Source organism: Poecile atricapillus, chromosome 2 (genome assembly GCF_030490865.1).
Source record: "Poecile atricapillus isolate bPoeAtr1 chromosome 2, bPoeAtr1.hap1, whole genome shotgun sequence".
Lineage (NCBI taxonomy): Eukaryota > Metazoa > Chordata > Aves > Passeriformes > Paridae > Poecile > Poecile atricapillus.
The window spans coordinates 25444881-25463061 of NC_081250.1; the positions used below are offsets into that span (position 1 = coordinate 25444881).

General features: G+C 53.5%; 2 protein-coding genes across 2 annotated transcripts; one reads left to right on the top strand and one right to left on the bottom strand.

Moving 5' to 3' along the window:
* Positions 1-268: 268 nt before the first annotated feature.
* Positions 269-1345, bottom strand: LOC131575469 (elongin BC and Polycomb repressive complex 2-associated protein-like). Its single transcript, XM_058831054.1, has one exon. The coding sequence runs from the start codon at positions 1343-1345 to the stop codon at positions 269-271; it is 1077 nt and encodes a 358-aa protein (XP_058687037.1).
* A 9658-nt stretch (positions 1346-11003) lies between these two features.
* DLX6 (distal-less homeobox 6) lies at positions 11004-14653 on the top strand. The gene is made up of 3 exons (XM_058832830.1): positions 11004-11441; positions 12384-12577; positions 14349-14653. The coding sequence occupies exons 1-3, from the start codon at positions 11081-11083 to the stop codon at positions 14598-14600; spliced, it is 807 nt and encodes a 268-aa protein (XP_058688813.1). The 5' UTR covers positions 11004-11080; the 3' UTR covers positions 14601-14653.
* The last annotated feature ends 3528 nt before the right edge of the window (positions 14654-18181 follow it).

Here is an 18181-nt window from a genome sequence, read left to right on the forward strand (position 1 = left end):
CTTTGTTTGGTTCACTGCAAATTAAAACCGAGATGTAGGAAGTTACACGATGCAACAATTATTCATGTCACAGCAGAGCATCAAACCCTCATATCTGGCTTTTCTATTGGTTAATATATGTGTGTGTGTGCGTGTGTGTGTGTGTGTGCATGTGCATGCGTTGTGTGTATGTGTGCAATGCAGGGAATATCCCTTGTTGTGAAAATAAAAACCACTTCAGGTAAGTCTGTGTTTTGTTGTTTTAGAACAAGTAGGGGGGGGAAATTCATTACCGATCCGAGGTAGGCAGAGGTTGTGTGTGTGCTGTCTTTGCGTTTCCAAGGGGTTTCGGCCCCAGGACCCGTGCGGAGCCCGTCAGGAATGCTGCCGTGGGAGCGGGGTGCTCGCTGGGGCAGCGGGGCTCCCTCGGTGCAGCCGTGCGGGAGCCGCCGCTCAGCCCCCGGCCCTCGCCCCCCGCCGCTCCCCGCACAGCTGCCGCCTTCCCGCAGGCTGCCAGCGGAGCCTCGGTAACAAACACAGCTGCGGGCACTGCCCGTGCGAGAGCAGCGGAGGAGTCCGGAGATTCTTTGGGGCAGGAGCGTGGGGGGCATTTACCGCGCACGGAGCTGCGCCCAGGGAGCAGAGCAGGGCCGGTGTGGACAGCAACAGACGGGCGCACCGTGAGGTGCCACAGGCGGGGGAGAGGAAGGGGCCGGCGGAACAGAACCCGCACGGCCCGAGCGCCCGAGGCAGCGCCGGGCTGCGAGGCCGCGCCGGCCGGCGGCTGGGGACAGCCCGACCGGGAGGACTTAAAAACATCCCTCGGGCGGGATGGCTTCAAAGGCTGCTTCGCCGCCTCGGAGCTTTCCTCGGCGTGGGGCCGCGAGGGTTCGGCGGGCAGGCTGCGGGCCGGGGCCCGGCGGAACGGGGGGCTCGGGGCCGTCCCCGGGCGCGGCCGTCGGGGCCGTCGGGGCGGGCGCCGCGCGCATGCTCCGAGCGGCGTCACGTGCGGCGGGAGCGGCGGCGCGGGGAGGCCGCCGGGCCCCGCCGAGCGCCCGCGGGACGCCGGCCCGCAGCCCCGGCACTCGGCCCGGACAAGCTGCCCCGAGCAGAGGGAGGGGACCGCGGCCCGAGTCTCCTGGAGGCTGCAGGGGGCGGGTTTCTCTCCGGGGAGGTCCCCGGCCGAAGCCCCGGACATCGCCTTCGAAGGGCGGCTCCGGGCTCCCGGAGGCCGGCGGTACCCTCGACGTGCGCGCAGGGACAAGGGCGCGCCGCTGCCCCGCCGCACACGCGGCTCTTCCCCGCGGGGAAGTTGGCTCGGTCCGGCTATGTGGTCGCCGGGAGTGGCCAAGCAGCCCAAAACCATAAGCAAACCAACAAACAACCTCCCAACCCACCCATTTGAAAAGCTGGGTCGGGGCTCGTGCCGGGGCCCTGGATCTTCTCCTTTCCTCACTCCCACACGCCTGGGCTACAACGCCGCTGACTCTTACTCTGCCCGATGGACAAAGCAGCTAGTCAGAGCCTTTGAAGTTTAGATTGGTGTACCGAAAACTTGTGTAAAACTTATTTTATTCACGGGCCACAGGTCACCTGACAGAAAAAAAAAATACAATCCGAAGACATAAAGAATGAATAATTGTGCCCTCTTTTAACCGTATATATATGCACCGAAAATTAACATTAAAGTATCTTAAACGGGTCGAAGTCCATGAGAGACTTCCTGCCCTGCTCTAGCTGAGGGCTGCAGGCAGGCCATTTGATTTATTTTCATTTTTCAAAGGAATGGATGAAGTCGTCTGATTAGCAGTAGTATTATTATAATCTCCATTCTTAAACCTTGAAAGACTCTCATAAACAATCGGCTCCTTCTCCCAGTCCGGTTCCCACCGCTGCTTGCTAATGACTGGAAGATTAATGACGCTTTTTTAGCAACACCTGTCTTTTTAAGCTGTCGACACAACCAATTAATACTTTTAATTACCACTACAAGGAAACTAACCAGAACCTTTCTGATTTGATTTCGCCGCTGAATTTTATCCCCTCTGAAACGAAACAGCCCCAACTCGAGGCAGGGCGGCCGCGGGGGGCGACTCGTTTTGCTGCCGGTTTATTTTGCTTCGGGCTGGATAGGGAGATGATTTATTTAGGGGGAAAAATTGTTGTGAGTGTATTTCGCTTTGCTTTTCCTCGCTTCGTTGGTAGTATTTTGCCATCCCTTTCCAAAAGAAAACGAAAGTGCCTGCTGTCAAGACCCCGGAGCACACAAGTCCCTCGGCTTCCCTAGAACCAACCTTTCGCACCAGCGGCCCCGGGGATGGCAAGGGAAAGGCGGGAGGCACCGAGTGCCCGCTTAGGCAAAAGTTACCGTAGAGAAACAGTGCAAGGGGGGGCCGATTCGGCTCTCGCCGAATTCAGGGCAGTTTTACCAGTGATTTCAATGAAAGAGCTAGTGGCCCATCGACGGAGCCGGGAAGGACTGGGACAGTCAGCACCTGAGCCCCGCAGACCGTGAGATGTCGAGCTGAACCCCGCTCTCACCTCGGGCCTGAGCTATTCCCTTCCTGTGCCCTCATCTCTTCGGGAGTCCCTGATCTTCTTCATCTGAGTAACCCAACAGTCAAGCAGGAGATGGGGCAAAAACTTTGACAGAATATGTGTTTGTCGTTCAAACGGTAGGAGTGCTATAAGAAGTTCACAGATGCCTGTGAACAGTGCCGGCAGGGCGCCATCCCTCTCTCTCCAGAGATCCCCCTTTAGCTGTAGGGTGGTATGGAGTCTGCATGACCGCTTCCCGAGCAGCCCAAAATGCTAGGAAATGGGGTTGCCACAAGATCCCCGGCCTTATTCTGGGGAGATGGCAAAGTGTGTGATCAAACCCTGTACACACACACGTATTTCCCAAGGCGATGTGAAGTGGGCAGCAGCGTGTGGAAACGAAGTGGGAGCACCCAACTCGGGATGCTTAATCCCGGCTCATCCTCGGTGGAGTTTTCCCTCTCCTCCCTGCCCCCAGCTAGTACATGTGAATTTCTGGGAGTTCCTTCGACGGAATGTAGAGAGCTGAAAAGCAGAAAGCGGTGGTGTTTGGGTTAAACAGACACCTCTCCGCCTGGTAAAGCGCGCCCGTGCTTTTCCGTGCCTGCCCTCCTTTGTGTTATCTCTCATGCTGCCCAGGCCTTGCAGAGTTATGCCGTAGAGGCGATGTCCCACGTTAGAACAATATGAATTCGAGGACGGATCCTGAATATGAATGAGGTATGTGGTCGTATGACTGCTTTGAAGCCGTACTTCTCCGAATATGGCTTTAATTAAATGTCTTCCGGCTGTAAAAGATTACATGTTGTGCAAAATATATCCTAGCATGAAATTTACTTCCACGATACGAAATTAGGTTACTTATAAATGTCTTCATTTTAAAAAGAAGAACGCTTCTGCTCGTTCTGTTTTCTGTTTTGTTGAACAGAGATCCCCAACGAGGAAAGAGGGTTGGGATAATATATTTATAGAGGCACGTGTAACAAAACCTGCCAGAAGCGGAGTGGGTGAGGGCTGCTTGCTCAAATGCAGACAATTCACAAAACAGGCAAGTTAATCCAGATCTGATTTGTTTCAGACCCAGCTGTCAGAAACCCGGAATACCTCCCGCGCCTCACGCCGCAGATACCTAACGTGCTCTTACCGCCCACGTCCCCCTGCGTCCCTTCCTCCTGCGTTTATTCCGTGAGAGGGATGGTCGGGGGGAGAGGGGTCAGGGCAAACAGGTGGAGAAAGGTGACGATCTCAACTCGCGGAATATAATAATAATTCTTGCTGTGTGGAGGATAACGCCGTGGTCACACCAGGACCAGTCAGTCGGGCAATGCAGTTTCACTCTGCCAGTGAAACCGCGCTCAGTGTCAAGAGCTTTTCCGCTCCGGACGGTGGATGCGGGCGGAATTCAGGTTGCTGGAGGCGATGCTCTGTTTCTATGTATCTCTTTACGCCTTCGGATACGGGACCTTACCTAGCTAAATTTCTATAGAGAGATCAGAAAATGCATCCCTCCGGATTATCCTTCTAAATTAACTTTTAGATTTGTTTTTATAGACCGCTGAGAGCCTGACAAAAGAGGCTATAGCTAGATACAGATGCTAGATAAACGTATAAAGCAAGCTCATTTCACGGGAATAAGTGAAGAACTCTCCTTGCAATCTACTCTAGATAACGAGTCTGCCCGAGGAAACAAGTAAAGCCGAGATATTTACTTCTTTTCCTAATAAATAAACCTCAATAACTGCATTGACTTTGCGCAGTGTTTACTACATTTCCATTCATTGCTTGGGTAAATGCATCCCTAAAGGCAGAGTAAATAATTGCAGTGATCTCAACAAGGGAGATGTGTAGACATTTGAAGTGTACTAAAAATAAACGAAGGCAAAGAGACTGAAGAGAGAGGACACCGCGCTCGTTTGCCGTAATTAAAGCCTCTGCTTTCTCTCGCCGGAATCCGAGACTTCCAGAGCGCAGCCGGGGTGACACGTTCCCCTCTGCTTTCACCGGCTCAGCACACCAGTGGCCGTGGGGAGCCGATGCTGAACCCGGCGTGTCTGGGCTCGGGAGGGCTCGGAGCGACGCTTGGCTCGGGGGTGAGACCGGCCGCCACCGCAAGAGAAATTGCAGCCTCTCTGATGACTTAAGAGAGCCTCGAGTTTCTATTCTCTGAGCCCTTCCAAGATGGGCACTTAAGAGCGGTGGTGGGTTGGGTTTTTTGTTTTGTTTTGTTTTTATTTTTTAATTGCATTTCATCTTGTTCTGCCAGATAAAGGTTTTTTATTTAATTGTTGTTGTTTTTTTTTCTCTCCTTCCATTTGAAAAGAAAACAAAACAACACAAGTCCCCGCTAAAACAAACATCTGCTTCAGCAGCACCCGGGCAGGCGGGGACGCCTGCCAAGTGAAAGGCTCGCAGGCTGCGGTCTGCAAACCTGCGGCTGCGTTCGGGGAGGTCCCCTGACCCTCGGAGGGGAAGATCCCCCCACGCCGCTGCCACGTAATGGTCCCAGCGGAGGGGCAGAGGAGGCACGGCCACCCGCTCAGTCTCTTTACGGGGGACACGTATGCCGAGAGCAGGCTCGCCGAATGGGCACGGGGGGAGAGACCTGGCCGCGGGATTTCACTGCAGGCGGTGTGGGTGCACACCTGAGCAGGTGCGGGGAGAGGCGGGTGGCCAGGGCCTCCGCGGGGGTGCTGTCCTCCAGCTGAGCAGCCACTCGCTTGAAACCTAATTGCATTTTAAAGCAGGTATACGCTCCCCCCACATACACATACCCCCCGTCAGGGACAACAACCAACGACAACAACACGACAAAACATTAACCAAGCAAAAAGTCCCAGTCTGCGGCGACTCTCTATGGAGCCACACATTGAACGAATCTATCTGTAAGGTTTTAATCACAGCCAAGGCTTCTCTACAAATCTGTACAAGAGACAGTGGCTGGTTCCCTCTGGATCTTTCCCCTTCTGACTCCTATTATTTTGACCCAGGCTACAATATAGAAAGCGGCGTGTGTGATCCATCTGCAAGGCTGCGCTGGGGTTTACCCCCCCCCTCCGCTTCCCTGCCACTTCCTTCACACTCGCGGTATGGAAAGCCATTGACGCCTGCCTGTCTGTTATAGTGTTAGTGGGTTGAAATCCAGAGGAGCCTACACTCCGCTCTTGCTCTCGCGCTGGCAGCGCTCAAATTCCGCAGTCTCTCCTTAAAATGGCTCGCTTCCAGCTTGAGGAGGTGACCTCCTTTTGCGGGTGCCTTTCCTCACCACTCAGTTGCTATTAAGACGATGGCAATATGACATACTAGCAGGAGAGAAGGACGTGTGTTTTGGAGTAAACAGGCTTGAGAGACCGGGGGGGTGGGAGGGAAATGTCACCGGCAGATGCAAGGAGAGCTATATGGCTGAACTTCTGGGAGCTGTAAATGAAGTGGGCAAAGCCGCGCTGCCAGGGCAGGACACCCGCGGAGCTTCGGCCGCGCGGGGCGGGGGCTCGCGTTTGGCGGCCGCGCTCCAGCGGGGAAAGTCCCGAGCACCCGCGGAGGGAGCCTCTCCGCAAAAACGCATCTGGAGCGGATCGCTGCCAGAGGGAATATTTTCTGACTTTCCTCTTCTCTCGAGATTTTCCACATACCATTCTGCCGGAGATCTCCACTCTTTCCCGAGCACCTTTCAAATGCTTTGTGGATTCCGTACTGTTGCTAAAAAAATAGGAGATCGCTCACGAATCTAATCTTTGTCTTTTCCGCTCCCTCCCTTCCCCCCTCTTACCTCCCCCCCCCACCACCAACATTTCTCTGACAAAAAATCTTGTTACAAGATCTGCTTCACGCGGGTACACGGGCTTCTCGAGTAAAAATAAGGTAATTCCTGAAATAAGTTTCTCTCGGACTTTCACAGCTACTCTGACCGGTGTGAGACAGAAAGCACTCTCCCAGACTCTGGTGTAAATTGGGAAGAGGGGATATATAATCCCAGAAGGCAGCCTTCAGCCCCTGCACACTCCTTCATGAGGAACCTCGCCTGAGGAACGCCGTCAGATATCTCACCTCTCCCCACGAGCTAAAAAAACAAGATAAACCACCCGAAAGAGGGACTCCGCTTGCAGAGCCCACCCTTGCAGGACTTCCCGGGAAGGACGGGATGAGAAACGGAACGGGAATGTTTGTTTTTCCCTGTTGTTATTGTTGAACGCATGAATGAATGAATGAATGGGCGAATGAATGAATGGAACAGAAGGTGCTCGGAGGCATATAGGAAGCTTCTGACCGCTTACATTAACTTCCTATTACACCCTAAAAATAGAACCGTTTCCTGTTGTTTGTCAGCTTCTTCTAACTGTTGTGTCTGTTGTGTGACATCTTTCGACTCACAAATGTGACCTTAAACCACGCAAACACACTTTGGCCCTTTGAAATTGTTACCCACAAACATCATTAAAGCGACGCGGTTTAAGGTGACACCGAAGACCGGTCGCACGATGTCACGCAGTCCTGGGGCACAGGGAGCGCGGTGCGTGGTGCCACGCTCTCCGCCCGTCAGCGGAGCAGGGGAGGACGGCGGGGGAGAAGGGAAGGGATCCTAGCGTTACCCCCGCGGCTCTCAGCCAGCCCGGGTGTGGACAGATACGGGCCCTAATCCCGCTCGGGATGCAAAGGCCTCCTTGCTCTCCAGACGAGCGAGGGTGACTTGTGGAGAGCATTCCCTGGGAATATCACACCGGGGGGTGAGGAGAGGAGAAAGCCGGCCAGGGATGCGCGGGCAGGGCTCGGTGGTACCCGCGGTCCGGAGGGAATAGAGCGCAGAGCAGTGCACAGGGCATATCCCCATCGCCCCCGACCAGGGCTGCAACCCAGACCTCCGGGAGCTCGAGCTTGGCCGCGGAAAGAGAGAGGAAGCCGGGAAGGGGGGGTCCCATGCGGTTAATTCCTGCTGTCTTTTCCCAGGGACGGACATGTGCTCACAGGAGGCCGTGCAGGAGCTCCCACCTCAGGACAGCCCCCAGACTCCCCCTAACTCGCACGTTGCCCCTTCCAGCCAAGCTCCTGGCCCGTCCGGGACGCTCAGTTGAGGCAAGGCAGCTCCCCTCGTGGGCTCCCGCCCCTCACTCGTGACTTCTTGCTGCTCACTTTCGGAGGCGCTTCAGGGCGAGAGGACTAGGAGGTGTGGGGTGCCCGTCCCCACCCCTTTTTCACGAGTCACCCACCCTGGGAAATGAGCACTCCACTGTTCTGATGCGTCCAGAGCTATTGATTCAGGTCTAGTTTCTCCAGAAAGAGGCCGATGACGGCTGGGCTCGGCTGCGCGCAATTGGGAGCCAGGGAGGGCCGGTGCCCGGCCATGCAGGCTCCCCAGCGGGCAGGGACCTCCCGGGTGCCCCGGCGTGCCCCGTCAGAGCGCGGGCCCGGGACCTGCCTGAACCTCGGAAAAGAAATATCCATGCAGATGCCACTTCTACCAGGGCACGGCTCAGACCCCTATAGCTCCCCACCCCCCCACGCCCCCCCGCCATCCCCGGTGGGCCTAATTAAATTGGGGAAAATTATCGGTGTGAGGTTGGACGGAGTCAACTGTCTTGACGACAGACGAGTTTGACTGAGCACCGCGGGGGAAGAGCAGCGCCGGGTTTCCAGCTCTTCCCTCCGGCCGGCGCCCACGGACGGCTCGGCGGGGGCTCCGCATCCCCGCGGCGCCGCCGCTCCCCCCGGCTCACATCCGGAGCTTGTCCCGCTCGCCCCACCGCATCTCGTCCGTCAGCTAGGCTGAACGAGAGATGCGTATGCAACTCCGTTTGCTGTCTGTCGCAGGAAGCAGTTCCTGCAAATTCTCCCTGTCTTCTCCTTTTTGTCTGGCTCAGACGCCTTATCCCCTTCGCCAAGGCGGCGTATAGGTATTATTTCAAATCGGTCTCCTGTTCTGCCCAGCTTTCCCCCATTCCGGGGTTAGCATCCATTATGCGAAAGGAATTATTTCGAAACAAGAAAACAACGTGTTGCAAACACTCCCCAGCCTATTTTCTGACATCTTTTGTTATGCATGCTCTTGCTGCTGGAGAAAATGCTAGTATGTGCACCTGCGAAAAAAACGCCTTCATGATGTTAACAGCAAGCTGGAGGGTATAAAGCAATAAAACTGCCAAATGTACCTGTTCCTGTTGCGTACATTACCTACACCTATGAATAAAGAGTCTCAGTAGGAATTCTTTCCTTTCTCTTCCCCTTTTCTCTATATTTTTATTCATTGTAGATTTGTAAACGCCTGGATCGGGTTACCCTTTCGCGTGTTAAAGTGGAACCCTTGTTAAAAGCCGGGGAACAAGGCAAGACACTTACAACTGCATTCAGAGTTACTGAACCGACTCCAAGGGCTCAAGAAGTGAAACAACGATGAGAGGGTGGCTAAGGGGGCTCAGAACATCCCGGCCACACAGGAAAAAATACATCCCTCCCCCATGCCCCCCTGAAACAAGCCATATGAACTACAAGCGCCGAGAGACTACGGGTTATGCCCTTCCACCGATAGAGCATCGCTTCGCATCCTCCTTCCCCCTCCTCCCCCCCCCCCCCTTCAATGCGAAGAGGGGGCTCGCATCCTTCGGCTTCCCAGAGCTAATGATCGGGCTGTGGGGAAGCACCACTCCAAAATAAAGGAAGAAATGGAAAAGAGGTAAAAAAAATCCCAGAAAGAAAAAGTAAGCCCCTCTAAGTATTTCCACAAGCGATGCCTTAAAAAAAAAAAAAAAAAAAAAAAATATCTGCAGAATCTGAAAACCAATCCTCAGGGAATGTCGCAGTGAGAGGCAGTGTCAAGACCTGGGATCGGTCTGGGGACGTCTCTGGGCTGCGCGAGGTTTTGGAAGCAGCGGCTGCTGGTGCCGGTGTTGGTTTTCAAAGCCCGAAGCCTCCAGCCCCTTTCCCCATCTAGAGCAACTTTCGGATTTCTCTAGGTTTAGCGAGTTCCGCAGGGTCCTTCCTACCTCAGTCCTCTCCGGTGGGGTCTGTCTCTGGAGTTCATGCTTAGCTGGACGCGAGGAGATTTAAGCGAGGGAAAGGGGGGAAAAAAAAGAGAGAGAGGGGGTGAGGGAGAGGGGGGAGAGAGAGGAGAGAGAGGAGAGAGAGATCCTCCGCCGTGCTGGATCAAACTTAATGTCTTTCCCTAGTCCATCTTTGAAAGAGAAGTGGTAATACCACCTGGATGTTCGGATATAAATCCCCTTGCAAATAATAAATGGATTAATAATAACAAGGTATGAAGTTCTTTTTATAGAAAAAAGGAGAGAATTGAAACTAAATGCGGCAGTTAGACAACCATTTTGATAAGAGGATAATTGAGGCGACACTGGTGTATAATTAGAGGATAATTTATGCTATATCCACTTTTATTCCGCCTCCCAAAATAAACCCAGTCCATAATCATTACAGGCAAATTGTTCTGAATTTTATAGCAGCAATTTGAACAAAGTACTGCAGTTAATCATGGGAGATTTTTGTGTATTCCTGATTAGAAGTCTAATTGCCTCCTTCCAGAAAGTAAAAATAACTGTAAAACGACTCTATTTTTATCATTAACAATGTTGACAATAAAATAAAATCAACTGGAATTGTAATCTAAAGACAAATTTAGGGCGCAGGCACATTTTTTTTTTCCTTGGGTCGTTTATATCCTAATCAAGCTTTTTGCCAAAACCGCCAACCGCACGTAGCCATTTGCATATATTTGAAAGCCATTACGGGAGCTGCTGCTGCTGCGTTCAGCGGGGAAAAATGCGCTGCGCGTCGCTTCGCCGCAGCGAAAATACCGCGCAAGGAGGCGGGGGGGAGGGGGATGGAGGGGGTCGTGCGGTGGGGGAATGCGCGATTTGGGGGGAAGGGGGCGAAGGGGGATGGGGACAGACGCTCCCCTTTTCCCCACCCGAGCGCGGGGCGCGCAACGCGCGCGGGTGTGGAGGGGGGGGCAAGGGGGGCGGGCGCGGGCAGCGCGCGCGCTGCCGGCTATGACGTCAGGGGGCCGAGTGACCAATGAGGGAGGCGCTGCCCTCCGGAGACGAACCATTCGACTCGCGCGCGTCCCTGCCCTTCAAGTCGGAGCGCCGGAGCCCCAACTTTCCCGGCTCCCACCTTAAACTGCCCCCACCCTCCACGCCCCCCCCACCCTACCCCAGGAAAGAAAAAAAAAATACCCAGAAAAAAAAACCCCGAAAAAAAAAAAAACAACACCCACCCCACGCGCCGGGGGGATGAAGGAAAAGAGCGGCGCAAAAAAGCGGCGGGAGTAGCCCGCCCTCCCCCTTCACACACCCCGCACACCGCCCTCCCCTTCCTCCCCTCCCTCAGTGAACGAGGCCCCTCGCACAACGGCTCCTTGGAGAGGAGGGGGGGAAGGAAAAAAAAAAAAGGCGGAAAAGAAAAAAAAAAAAAAGAAAAAAAAAAAGAAAAGAAATTAAATTAAATCACCGCCGCCTCTCCAGCGGTGCCGCGGCGGGTAAGGGGAGCGGCGGTGGCTGGGCAGAGAGGAGGCAGAGCGCGGGGGGCGAGCCGGGGAGCACCGCGCTCTCCCTCCCAAACTTTGATGATGACCATGACTACGATGGCTGACGGGCTGGACGCGCAAGACTCCTCCAAATCCGCCTTCATGGAGTTCGGGCAACAGCAGCCGCCGCCGCCGCAGCCGCCGCCGCCGCCCCACTCCCAGCAGAGCTCGCCGGCAATGGCCGGAGCCCACTACCCGCTGCACTGCCTGCACTCCGCCGCCGGCTCGCACCCGCACCACCAGCATCACCACCACAGCTCGCCCTACTCCGGCAGCGCCGGCTCCTACAACCACCGCTCGCTGGCCGCCTACCCCTACGTGAGCCATTCGCAGCACAGCCCTTACCTCCAGTCCTACCACAACAGCAGCGCGGCCAGCCAGACGCGGGCGGACGATGCAGGTGAGCCGGCACCGCTTCCCGAACCCGCTGCCAGCTTCTCCCCCTGCTCCCTCCATCCCCGGGCCTCTTCCCGGCCCCCCCTCCGGGCACCTGCATAACGACCCCCGCCGTGCCCCCCGCTCCCGCCGAGGCAGGCGCCGGCCCTGGGTGCGCGGGACGGCGGGGAGAAAAGCCGGGGGGTTGCCCGTTCCCGCGGCCCCTCCGCGGGCCTACTGCTCCGGTACCGGCGGCGGGGCCGCCGCGCTCCCTCCGCGCCAGCGGCGGCTGCTGGCGGTACCGCGGCGCTGCGCACCGGCGCCTTCCCCGCTCGCCCCGCGGCCGGCGCCGAGGGGCTGCACTCGGCGCTCCTTTGTTACGGAGGGACCGGCTTTAGGCAAAATTCCTGCTAACACCTGAGGAGTGAAAGTTTCCAGGCGAGCGGGTCGAATTCCGCTCGGGGGGCCGTCTGATTTATGTATTTCTTTTTTTTGCAGGGAGACGTACATATCCATCCAGAGGGGCACGGGAGGGGGGTGGTGGTGGGGGGGAGAAGCATTGTTAAAAGTCTCGGACTGGTGATTCACTGACCACCAAACTGGCGACGCAAAGTCAATTAGCTGAGTAAAACCTGGATGGCCCTGGAGCAAGGCATACCTTCGCAAAGACAGCGCCGCACTTTACATTTTTACAAAAAAATATATATATATGTGTTTTTGTTTGTTTGTTTGTTTTTTTCTTCCCGGGAAGAAGGAGAACGTGCCCACTATGCCCGGACAGCTGTTTTTTCTCCCGGTAGCTCCCAAGCAGCAGCCTGTGCCGCGCGTAAGGAGACGCAGCCCTGTTGCCGTGGGGTTGAACAGGCGTCGGGACAGGCTTTGGCGTTTTTAGAAGCCGTGGCAGCCAAAATACCCGCGTTTAATAGCTAAGGAGGGTGATGTTTCAGCTGTGTTGTTTTGCTTGCAGATCAGCAAAAAACCACAGTGATTGAAAACGGTGAAATCAGATTTAATGGAAAAGGGAAAAAGATTCGGAAGCCTCGAACCATTTACTCTAGTCTACAACTCCAGGCTTTAAATCATCGCTTTCAGCAGACTCAGTACCTGGCACTTCCAGAGAGAGCTGAACTGGCAGCTTCATTAGGACTTACCCAGACACAGGTAATTACTGGGAATCCCAAATCACCGAAATCCTGCTCGAGCAACAAAGGCCAAGCAAAGTATGATGCTCGCTAAACATTTGGCCTCTGTCGGGAACGGTAGACAAGGTAACGCACACGGTTCCCATCTCTCTGTGCTATGATTTACCTAACGCGCCACAGAGCTCGGGCTACCGCAGAAAGAGCTGAATCGCCCTTCCCTCAGCCGTCTGCGAGCAAGCGCTCCCTTTTGATGCCACACATAACGATTTAAAATTGCCTATATTTTCGGATAATTCCAGCACCGAGATGCAATTGCCCAGCTGTGAAAAGGAGAACAAAACAAAGGCAAGGAATCCCTGGGCCTGCCTGAGGTAGAGCTAAAAGCAAAGCTGCCTCGTAGCAACGTATATAGGTAGAGAGGGAAGCAGGAACGCGTTAGGAAATACCTGTTAAATCAATAGTTAATTCACCCTGGATGACTAACGCAAATGCAGTGGTTAGCCTTGGGCAAAATGTACGGAAGGTGATAATAGATCTGAAGATCAAAGACAGCCGTGTACAAAATTATGGCAGGTTAAGCCATAGTTAAGTGTGGTTGGAGTAGCTGTGCCATTCTGCTAATTTAAGCTTGAAAGACATATGAGGCATTACAGGCTTACCAGGCTGGGGTTTGTGGAGAAGTGCATGGATAGATGGGATAAATTCGGGCAAAATGTTATCATGTGAATCTAGGAGCTTAACAAATAACTTCAGGATTTTATCAATGTCATTGGTTACAGTCTCTTCCAGACAGATTTTTAAATACTCAGCAAACATTAATGACGGGAATGGGCCTGATGGTTTTGCAAATGGGATTTTAGTATCCTCAGCATGCACGCTCTGTCTCACTGTTGTCTCGCTTTCTCTCTAGAATGCATAGATTTTTTTAGGGACCCGATCCTGATCTTGCAGCTAGAGAAGAAGCTCTGCTTATCCCCTAATGAAACATTATGATTGCAAAGTTTGAGAGGTCAAACATGCATGGGGAATTTGTTTTCTTTGTTTGATTGATTTTAAAAAATACATTCTGCATACATGTCTTACCTATATATAATTCCTATAATAATTCTGATCTGCCAATGGGCCGGATCCTTGCACACCTTATCGAGTGCCGTCTCCCTCTTTGGGAGTTCTGCTGAGTTAGGAGCAGGATAAGACCCAAAGCAATGCTGATATACTATTACTCACAGTGAAAATAAAATTATTCTTTCTTTAATAATACATTTTAATATAAAGCCGTAATCGTGGTTCCATTACGCCTCCTCCCCCTCCACATCAGCGTGGACTGCTTGATCTGAACGTGAGGATTTCAGAAACGCGATTTCTTTGTAAGATGCCCTTTGTCTATTGGCTCTTGTCTCCTGGCACAAAATCATATGATTGCCCATGTTTGACAACAGTTTGCCCGAATGATCAAATGACCTCCAAAATTCTGAATGAGGCGCTAAAACAGGAGACCTCAGAGCATGTGGTCTGTTTCAGCCATAACAATCTGGCCTGCCCAGGGAAAAAAACACGTCCCAGGTTAAATCCTGCATCCCTCTCGCTTTCCAGCTCTGCTCTGCCTCCCCTGTTCCCTCCAGCTGCATCCAAAGCCCGAGAGCAGCTGTAGCTAACCCTCCTTCCCCTCTCCCCAGCTCCACACCCGACTGGCGTGTGCCCTCAAGACTTTCTCCAGATTAGACCCCCGGCTCCCTGCTGTGCCCTGGGCGCTGACGGCAGCCTAATATCTAATGCGTTTCGGTTTACAGGTGAAGATCTGGTTTCAGAACAAGCGCTCCAAATTCAAGAAGCTGCTGAAGCAGGGCAGTAACCCCCACGAGAGCGACCCTCTGCCCGGCTCCGCTGCCCTCTCCCCTCGCTCTCCAGCTCTGCCTCCAGTCTGGGACGTTTCAGCCTCTGCCAAGGGAGTCAATATGCCTCCAAACAGCTACATGCCTGGCTATTCTCACTGGTATTCTTCTCCACATCAAGACACAATGCAGAGACCACAAATGATGTGAATTGTCCAAGAGAAATAATCTCCCAAGAACGCCTCGTCTCGACATGGCAAGAAGTTCCCCTGCTTTGCCAAGCCGTGCCAGCTAACAGGCTCTGTGTGAACTTGTAGATGCGGCAAAGAGACAGAGTGGCTTTATTTTTTTTTTTTTTTTTTTTTAAGTAACCTCAGCGATTGATCTTGAACAGAAAGACACAATTTTCATTCTGGCGCACAGAAGACACTACTCTTTAGGATATTTTCCTTTGGACTCCAAGGCACCAGCCTCTTTCTCTGTGGAGTATACGTCAAAACAAACTTTTTACAGACTTTGCCCACAAGAACCTGAATCTACCATGGCAGCCGTTTTTACTTGTTTAATGAGCTAAAGACATTACATGATGAAAGAGAGACTAGTCAAAGCTCCTTCATTTTTATTCACCAAATCCGGACTGGGGAAAGGATTAAAAGACAGAAGAAGTGATTAAAAAAAAAAAAAATAAGATGGAGGGGAAAAAAGGAGAACTGGTTGAAAAATGCAAATATACTGTAAGATTAGAACATTACCACGAAGCAAAAATCTGCATGCTTTCTCAAAATGTAATGGGCTGCGGCTCAGAAGAAACCACCGTCTCTCACTCGAAGAGCCCCCTCATCCGCACAGACCCGCACCCGCACACAGCCGGACAGTCTCCCGGAGACGAGCAGTAAAGACAGAGCGAGGGATTCGCGGCCAGAGCCGCCGCCGCGGGCAGGGGAAGGAAGGTTCAGCGCTGCCCGGCGGCAGCCTCAACCACTGAGCGAGAGGGACCTTTCCCCGAGCAACCTTTCTGTATATATTGTTGAATTTTAGTTGTACATATACTTTGTATGTTTTTGTCTTCTTTCATATATAGAGTAAAAGCCACAAAACGCCCGCCTGGCTCCTATTTCTCTTCACCTTAGCGGATCCCCACCTGCCCCGACTTGCCCCCCAGATCGGTCCGGGCAGAGGGATCCTTGTGCCCAGCTTGCCTGAGCGCACAGACACCCCTACCAAAGCATCCATCTGCGAGCAAAGAAAGAAAAGATGAAGTGGGGTGGGGTAGCTGGTGGTATAGTTTGTTTTAAGGCTACGACTTAAAAGACAGGAGGTACCGAGTTCACAAAGATACGCCTAGACGAAGTTCCTAATCACCCGGCCATTTCTGCTGCGATTTTACTTCTCCGCTGCTTAGCTGAGCTGAGCTTTCTCTCCGAGGCAAAGCTCAGAGCCCTGTCTTTCTTCCCAAAGGTTGGAGACTCCAAATTACTAAGAAAGGAGGCGCCCTCCTTTGTTTTAAAGAGCAGACAATGCAAGCTGAGGAATGTTTTGCAAAGCCCTGAGAGGTGCCCAGGCACACAACACGCTGTCCAGCCAGCTTCAGCCGCACCGGCTTGTGGAAAGCACAGCAACTACTGACAATGAAAAGCCTTTTCCTCATCCAAGCTGGGTGCCCCATACTGCGAGAATTAATGGCTAGAGACCTGGGCATCCTTCAAATTATGAACCTTGAAACCACTGAGCCATTTATCAGAAGTCAATAGAGATCCTCAGAGTGCTCCATATAATGACAGCTACATACAGTCGTGCAAAAGGACAGTCACTATAATTAGACACAAAGCAAAGACTACTTACCAATATACCAGTTTTTTGGGGGGTGTTTTTTGGTTTGTTTTTTTTTTTTTGAGCAACTTCCACGCTCAGTCAGTCTTCAGAGTGCTTTAAAACCGATCAGTCTTGTCATTTTCTACCATTCGTATTGTTACATTAGGAAAAATGTTTTCTTTTCTTTTTTTCCCCTTCCCACTGTGAAACTTTGGGTTCAGAGCTCCCCAGGATCAATTCTGAACAAAGCCTCCAGCTGCAGTGCCATCCAATTTGAAGCAGACATTGGGGACAATTTAAGGTTTTTATCCACAAGAAGGTTTTTTTCCATTCTCTTAAATGCAGCCATAATTAGAGTAATTTTTCATGTAGCCCGCTGATTACAGCGTTTTTACCGTCAAAGATAATTACCTGTAATTTTCTTCCACTTTTAATACTAAAAAGCCATCTTTATTTAGATTCAGGAACAGGAAAGGCGAAACAAAAGAGGAAAATTATTCTGTTATTCATACACAAATTGCAGAGACGTAGGGCCTAAAATTGAAAATTAACCAAAATTATAATGCTGAAAAGAATGGAAGAGGCTTCAGAAGTACAGCTGGTAGTGGGGCTCACTGAATTATTCAAATGACACTGGAGAGAAAGCTACCATACATTTAAACCAACAGCATTGTGTGCATCTTTCAGAAAACCCCGCTTTACCCCCCCCCCCCACCCCCTGTGCGGGCTCCCCCTCGCCTCGCAGAAGGGCGGTGGATGCCCTGGTGAGCGGCTCCCGCAGCCCGGGGAGCCCGGCCCAGCCGAGCCCGGCCCGGCGGCTCCCGGCCCCCACGGCCCCCGCAAGCGCCTTTAACCCTTTCGCTGCAGCGCCCAGCGGCCACGGCGGCGGCGGGCGGCCCGGCCCTGCGCTGGGGGCCCGGGGGGCGGGGGAGCGGGGGGCTCGCTGCCTCTTGCGGGGGGCTCGTCCTCCCCTGCACACCGCGCGTGGGTGCCGCTGCGGAAAGCCTCTGGATGTGTCGTGCCCTCCTCCCCCGCGAGTGATTCCTCAAATAGGCTCAGAAAAAGCCCAGGAAACAAGCGAGCAAGCGAGCAAATAAACGATAACGAGAATAATAAAAGCCCCATTAGGTTAGTAGCGTGGGAGAAGGTGGGAAAGGTAGGCCTTCCAGGGAGCGGGGTGGGAGCGAATGGCAGCGGCGGCTCCCACTCGCGCGGCAGCCGCCCCGGGAGACTCTCGTGAAACAGCGTCATCTATGGATGGAGCAGCGGCAGCTCCCCACGCCAGGGCCAAACCTGCCGCCGCCGGGCTCCACCGCCCCGGGGCCGCGGGGAGCTGCGGAAAGGAGCGCCGCGGAAAGGAAAGGAGCGCTGTCGCCGCCCCGCTGCGGGCACGGGCGGACGGGGCTGGCCGGGGCTCGCACGGTTTCTCCGGCGGCCGCCGAGACCCGCGCCGCCCCTCTGGCAGCCGGTCGGGGCTCCCGCCGCACCCCCGCCCCGCGCCGCCCGCCGCCCCCGGCAGCATCGGGGCAAAGGGGGCGCTTATCTGTCGGGGTCCGGCCCGGCGAGGTAAATCACCTCCGAGAGAATGACCGCGAATGTGGGGGAGCACAGACGGAGCGTGCCTCGACGGGCAAGGCGCGGAGCAGTCACAAACCAACCCCAAACCCAAGCGAGCCCCAAAACTTACCCCTCTGAAAATCTGCTAAGCAAGGATCGGGGTCTAGAAATCTGTACTGAACAGAAGCAGTGGAGAATATTTTTCTGAGTCTCAGGGCAGAAGCTCTTTCTCTATATTCTTGGTTGAGTGAGCACATCCAGGTGTGAAATTGTTTGCACACCCCAGCACCTCTTATATTGCCAGCAAAATTAGCTGTTATTACTGTCACTGTTTAGTGATGGTTAGCTTGATAAAAAAAACCTGCTGTAATCAAGACCTGGCGCATCTTTGCAAATTACAGATAATTGTAAACGTCCAGATT

Coding starts and splice junctions, on each gene's coding strand:
- LOC131575469 (XM_058831054.1), bottom strand. CDS start 1,345: ATGGTTTTGGGCTGCTTGGCCACTCCCGGCGACCACATAGCCGGACCG.
- DLX6 (XM_058832830.1), top strand. CDS start 11,081: ATGATGACCATGACTACGATGGCTGACGGGCTGGACGCGCAAGACTCC. Junction 11,442..12,383: donor GACGCGGGCGGACGATGCAG/GTGAGCCGGCAC, acceptor TTTTGCTTGCAG/ATCAGCAAAAAACCACAGTG. Junction 12,578..14,348: donor TAGGACTTACCCAGACACAG/GTAATTACTGGG, acceptor TTCGGTTTACAG/GTGAAGATCTGGTTTCAGAA.